We start from the raw sequence: 6338 nt of genomic DNA on the forward strand, positions 1-6338 counted from the left end.
ATTAGGAGAGGCTCAGGGATGTGAGGTCCCTGGTAGGTGAGAACCCAGCAGGTGAGATCCCCAACAGCCCAGGCCCTAGGTCGCGGCTCATGTGAACCAAGAGGCTATGCTGGGCACCATCTGGTACCTGGTGTCCTGCTGCAGCCGCCAGCAGGCCTTGCAGTACAGGGCCCAACTTCTGAAGCAGGGCCACAGTGTCTCTTGCCAGCAGAAGTATCTCAGGTAGCTGGCCTGGTCCTTGTCCAGGGCCCGCAGGTGCTGGGCCAGGGCCTGGGGGCTCGGGAAGTTGTCCACGTGGATGAAGGCATCGGGTAGCAGGAAGCGCTCGTAGTTCTTTCTGCTGGGGCCCAGGACCACCGGCACTGCCCAGGCCTGGAGTGCCTTCTTCCACAGTTTCTCCATGATGTAATCCGGGTGCACGGAGTTCTCAAAAGTCAGGTAGAATTTGTACTGGGCCAGCACCTCCATCATGTTGGCGGAGGGCAGCTGCTGGTGGGAGCGCCTGTACACGTCCACTTTCAGGTGGGGCTGCAGCTGCTGGTAGTACCCCCCCGACCAAGTTTGGTTGCCAGTTGGACACCACCCAGGCCACCAGCTTGGTCTTGGCTGAGAGGTGGGCCTGCGCTTCGGCAGGCTGGCCAGGCCATGGCTCAAGCCAGCTGTAGGGTGTGAAGATGTCCAAGTCGCTGCGGTAGGACATGGTCAGATTGAAGTAGCCGTCTAGTGCCTTCAGGTTCTTGAGGTTGGAGGGCGGCTCCAAGTTGGACCAGACCCAGCGCTGGCCCGGTGGCCGTGGGGAGGGCGGGAGCTTCGCCCAAGGCCTGGACGTGATGTCCCAGTGATGCACGATGACCGCGTCTGCCTGCCGGTACTCCCTCGGGCTGGCAGTCGGCTGGCAGTCGGCTGTGCCGGGCCGCAGCCTGGAGCACTGGGACAGATTCACAGGGACATTGAAGGGCCACATGCACAGCAGGATGACCAGTGGTGGGCAGCTGGGGGGGGTCAACTGGCAGGCCCTATTGGCAGATTCAGCCAGGGTTTCCATGGTCCGGGGCTTGCCTGGAGCCATGCGCAGGTGAGAGAAGAGGCATAGAGCCAAAAGCAGCTGGAACAGCAGCCCAAAGAGACAGTGGCACGGGGGATATTGTACCTTGGCCCAGCCGATGGGAACCATGGGTCAGAGAAGCTGGGAGGAGGGGAGGGCAGAGAAGGTGTCACTGATAACAAAAATAACAGCCGGCACCTCGAAGGGTGGGGCAGGGGTCGCCACATATAATCATCATGACATCTGAGGTTGTTGTTAGGTGCCATTGGGTTTTTCCGACTCATAGCAGCCACGTGACAGAGCAGAACTGCCCCACAGGCTTCTCTTGAAAGGAGCCCTGGTGTGCAAATGGTTAAGTGGTCAGCTGTTAACTAAAAGGTTGGTGGTCCAAATATACTCGGTATTTCAAAGCTACCCAGCAGTTCTGCTGGAGAAAGACCTGGCCATCCTCCCATAAAGATTACAGCCTGGGAAATCTTATGGAGCAGGTCTACTCTGTCACCTGGGGTCACTCCAAGCTGAACTTGACACCACACCACCACCACCATGTGGGCCCCAGAGGCACAGGATTTCTAACCCAGAACTTTACCAGGGAGAAAGACAACCCCGCAGTTCTCCCTGCTCGGGCAAGTTTATCAGAACCTTCTAGCACCCTGCCCACCCCACCCGTGGCCCACCCAGAATCCAGAAGGACCCCTGCCTTGACCAAGGGCCACCAGCAAATTGTAGGCCATTCCAGAACTCAGTTGTTGTTGATGTTAGGTGCCATCGAGTGGGTTCTGACTCATATCGATTCCATTTACAAGAGAAGGAAACACTGCCCGGTCCTGTGCCATTCTCACAATAGTAGTTATGCTTGAGCCCATTGTTGCAGCCACTGTGTCAATCCAGGACCCGAAGGACCCTTGACTATTTGCCCTCTACCAGCAAAGGCACTGAACATAAGCAGCTAGAATGGAAGCAAACAGAAAGGGGAGAGAAGAGACGGAGCCTTCCCTGGGAGGCCGGAGGGCTTTCCCAGGAGGCACCCAATGCATTCTAGGGTAAGTGGGTCAGCGTACCCCAAGAGGCTACCTTACCTTGGGGTCAGTGTACAGGTGCAGTGGAGCAGCTCGCTGGGAGGCAAAGGATGGCGGGACTGCTGATCTCCCCAGGTATGTGCAAGGTGTAAGCAGGGAGGAGAAGGAAGTGTTCCTATACCTTTAGCGAAATACAGTCTGGGCCCCATGCCTGCCATCTGGCCACCCGTGTGTCCGGGAAGTTAGACAAAGCGCATAATAAAATTATGGGGCTCCTCTTATCCCCACTATGCAGGAAGTTGGGGACCGGGGTCACCCTCTGGCCTTACCTGTGGCTTTAAGGCTGCCTGGCTTCGGGCCTGCAGTCAATAGACACATCCATAAACTGAAACCAGTTGAGTGGACTCCACCCCATGGTGACTCCGGCTGTGTGAGAGCAGAACTGTGCTCCACAGGGTTGCCAGTAGCTGAGTTTTCCCAAAGGAGATCATCAGGCCTTTCTTCCAGGGCGCCTCAGGGTGGACTCGAACGTCCCATCTTCTGGAGAATACCCAGGGACTGCTGTAAAGTGAAAAGGTAGACTCAAATCACCAGTTCCCGAAGTGGGTTCCATGGGGGGCACCAGGGGCCCCTTGAAGGGGTGGGGAAGGGCAGGTGAACAGGATTTCAAGCCAGGTGGGGGGAGCCGGTACATGAGAGGGAAAGGACTTTAAGCCCCTAAGTGAACACACAGGTGTAATTACAAGTGAGGAGGAGGGTGTGACCCGGTCTGAGCTTCCTGGATGTTTGAGGTGAGAGCTAAAAGCTACAGGGGTTCTTGGCATAAAAAGGGGAAGAAAGAATCCATGCAGATCCCACTTTGAAAAGTGGCGTCTGGGTCTTAAACGCTAGCAGACAGCCATCTAAGATGCATCAATTGGTCTCAACCCACCTGGATCAAAGGAGAATGAAGAACACCAAGGACACAAGGCAATTATGAGCCCAAGAGACAGAAAGGGCCACATGAACCAGTGACTACATCATCCTGACACCAGAAGAACTAGATGGTGCCCAGCTACAACCTATGACTGCCCTGACAGGGAACACAACAGAGAACCCCTGAGGGAGCAGGAGAGCCGTGGGATGCAGACCCCAAATTCTCATGAGACCAGACTTAATGGTCTGACTGAGACTGGAAGGACCGCGGTGGTCATGGCCCCCAGACCTTCTGTTGCCCCAGGCCAGGAACCATTCCCAAAGCCAACTCTCCAGACATGGGTTGGACTGGACAATGGGTTGGAGAGGGATGCTGGTGAAGAGTGAGCTTCTTGGATCAGGTGGACACTTGAGACTATGTTGGCATCTCCTGCCTGGAGGGGAGATGAGAGGGTGGAGGGGGTTAGAAGCTGGTGAAATGGACATGAAAAGAGAGAGTGGAGGGAGAGAGTGGGGTGTCTTATTAGGGGGAGAGTAATTGGGAGTGTGTAGCAAGGTGTATATGGGTTTTTGTGTGAGAGACTGACTTGATTTGTAAACTTTCACTTAAAGCACAATAAAAATTATTAAAAAAAAAAAAAAAAGAATCCATGCCGAGTTTATGGGAGTAAAGGTCCCGGTATACTGGAGGAACTGGGAGAAATTCAGTGTGGCTGGGTCTTCAGAGCAGGAGAGCAGGGCAGAACAGCCACACGGTTCAGACCATGTCAGTCAGTGACGATGTGTTTAGTGTCGGGTAACAGGGAGCCATGGGAGGCTTCAAGGAGAGGGTTTCTCACATCAACTTGTATTTTGCAAAGTTCTCGCAGGCTGCTGTGGGTGGTGCGGAACAGGCTACCAGAGCAGTGCAGAATCACAGAGGCCAGAGGAGCCTGCTGCGGTGTCCTGGTAAGCGATGAGAGGTGTCTGGATAAAAGCAGTGTTGGGGGCTCATATCTGGTGGCCTCATCAAGACAGTCTTCATGACCCAAAACCAGACGTGTTGGGTCCTCCAGGTCCCCAGGGACGTACACGGGGACCCCCACCCCAAACTTTCTGTGGTGGATGAGAGACATGTTTTACAATAGAAACCTGGTTCTGCTCTGCTAATCTCACCCAGGACACGGAGGCTGCAGAGCCAAAGCTCTGGGTCCAGCCTGGGGCATTGAGTACTTCCCGTTCCCCAATCAGAAATCATTTCTGAAAGGGTGCTTCACGCTGCCTGCAGTTCCACCATCTGAGTGTGCCCAGTGATTTCTGGCGGTGGTGGTCCCAGGAGGCAGGGCAGGCTCAGGGGTGTGAGGTCTCCCAAGTCAGGGCATTTACAGAACAGGTAGAGGTATGTCAACTCATCACTTCCTCCTTGGCTGGTGGGATTGTCTGATGTCTTGGTGTCACCATGTCCTGGGCCTGTGGCCAAGCTTTGACAGGCAGGACTGTGGTCTCTTCACAGTCACCTTGCCCGTACAGAAATCAAGGCCCAGGGAGATAGAGTTACTGAACATGGGAAAGTGGGTTCTTGTCTGGTGAACTCAGACTTGCCAATTATCTGGACACTGGCCTTTGAGAAAGACAAGTAACTTTATTGCAATGGGCAGGGCAAGAAGCCGGGAGAAAGTTCCTCAGATCCAGCTCACCAAGCTGCAGGAAGCAGGGCTATGTGATTTGGGCAGCAAGACGACAGCCATGCATGTGTATTGGGGAGGGAAAATTCTAGAAGACCGCAAGGAAACAGAGGGTGACGTGGTTCTTGTAGGACTTCTCACTTCGGAATAGGGTCTGGGTGCTGATTTTCCTTCTGAGAAGTTCCTCCTGTTGCTGCACCAGCTGTTGAAGTCAGTTAGTGGTCACAGCTGACCCTTCTGCCCATGCAGGGTGGGCCGAACTTGGCTTGGGCTAGTTAAAAGACTAATAGAAATTTACTAGCATTCATAGGATCAGGTTACAAGAGGAGTTCCTGCCTGGGTCACTTGGAAATTTCAGATGCATCAAGCTGTCTCCAAGGCGCCCTGGGGATGCAACTGTTAAGCCCTTGGCTGCTAACTGAAAGCTTGGCATTTCAAACTCACCAAGCTAATGCAAGGGAGAAAGACCTGGTCAGTTGTTTCTGTAAGAGTACTGCCAAGAAAATCCTACAGTCCTCTGTTATGTGGGGTCGCCAGGAGTCAGAATCTACTCAACAGCACCTAACAACACGGGGTGGCCCTGACACTAGGTGCTGTCACCCCATGGGGCCTGGGGACCTCTGTCTCAGTACCTGTTGCCGCTCTATGTATTCCGAGAGGCCCAAACACCCCGATTTGGTTTTTTACGTGGGGAAACTGAGGCCCGCTGCTGCATGGTGAACAGCCCAGGGGCTGTAGGGACTTTGGTTGGGGAGCCTCAGAGAAAGAGAGTTAGTGACTTAAGGCAGTTCAGCTAAAGACTGAGGGATTGGGGTGTGGGAAACAGCCCCCCTAACACTGCCTGGAGATGGTGTGCCAGTGCCCGGGGGCAGCCCAGCACAGGGGTGGGGGCAGTTAGGGGCTCTGCTGGGGCAGGGGCTTCAGTCACTGTCACCACCTACTGAGCCCCTCTTTCATCTCTGCAAAGAAGTGCCGGCAGCTAAGTGAAAGGGGGGCGACGACCCGAGGGCAGCCCAGCTCAGAGGTGGGATCCAGAGAAAGTGTGCTATGGGGGTGGACTGCTGGAAACAGAGTGGGCTCCGGAAGCAATGAGTTCGAGATCCAGATCGGCCCAGCTCAAAGGAGGGAGGAGGGCAGGATGGAAAGTAGCCCCAGGCACCCAGAAAGGACGAGCGAGGCTCTGGGCAGCCTAGCGTGGGGTCATGGCCAAGAGAGACTGTTGGCATCCATGGAGACCCAGCGTAGGAGGCTGATATGCACCCCCAAACACCGGCCAGAGAGCGCAAGCGCATCCCAGGAGGCGAGGCTGGTTTTGGCCAGAGGGCTGGATCCGACCCCCAACACTGTCCCGCCCCAGGGCAGCGCAGTATGTGGATGGGGGGCAGGGAGAAGCGGTTCGGAGAGTGTGCACCTGCGACCCAACAAGGGTGGGGGCCCCCCTGCAGATCCCCGGCACCCTTCTCTTCCTTTCCAGCACCCTCGCAGACGTAGCACTCCTGCAGGGCCACCGGGCCCGGGTGGAGCCGCGTGATCTGACACCTTGGGCCTTGCTGCCCCGCAGCCCGAGCTTGCGCATGCGTGCTGAGGCGAGCGGGCGTGTGGACTGCGCGAGCTCGAGGTGCACGAGAGGGAACCGGGCCTGGGATACACGTCTGGACAGCGGTGTTCCGCTACTGCGCAGGCGCGTACCAGACG

The 6338-nt window shown here is 55.8% G+C and overlaps 1 protein-coding gene across 1 annotated transcript; it reads right to left on the bottom strand.

Annotated features, from left to right (window-relative positions):
- Nucleotides 1–1174, bottom strand: LOC100676180 (3-galactosyl-N-acetylglucosaminide 4-alpha-L-fucosyltransferase FUT3-like). The gene is given in 2 exon segments (XM_064283095.1): nt 1–550; nt 552–1174. Coding segments are annotated over 2 exon segments (1086 nt in total). The 3' UTR covers nt 1–87.
- Nucleotides 1175–6338: the final 5164 nt, after the last annotated feature.

This window comes from Loxodonta africana, chromosome 3 (genome assembly GCF_030014295.1).
Source record: "Loxodonta africana isolate mLoxAfr1 chromosome 3, mLoxAfr1.hap2, whole genome shotgun sequence".
NCBI classification, from domain to species: domain Eukaryota; kingdom Metazoa; phylum Chordata; class Mammalia; order Proboscidea; family Elephantidae; genus Loxodonta; species Loxodonta africana.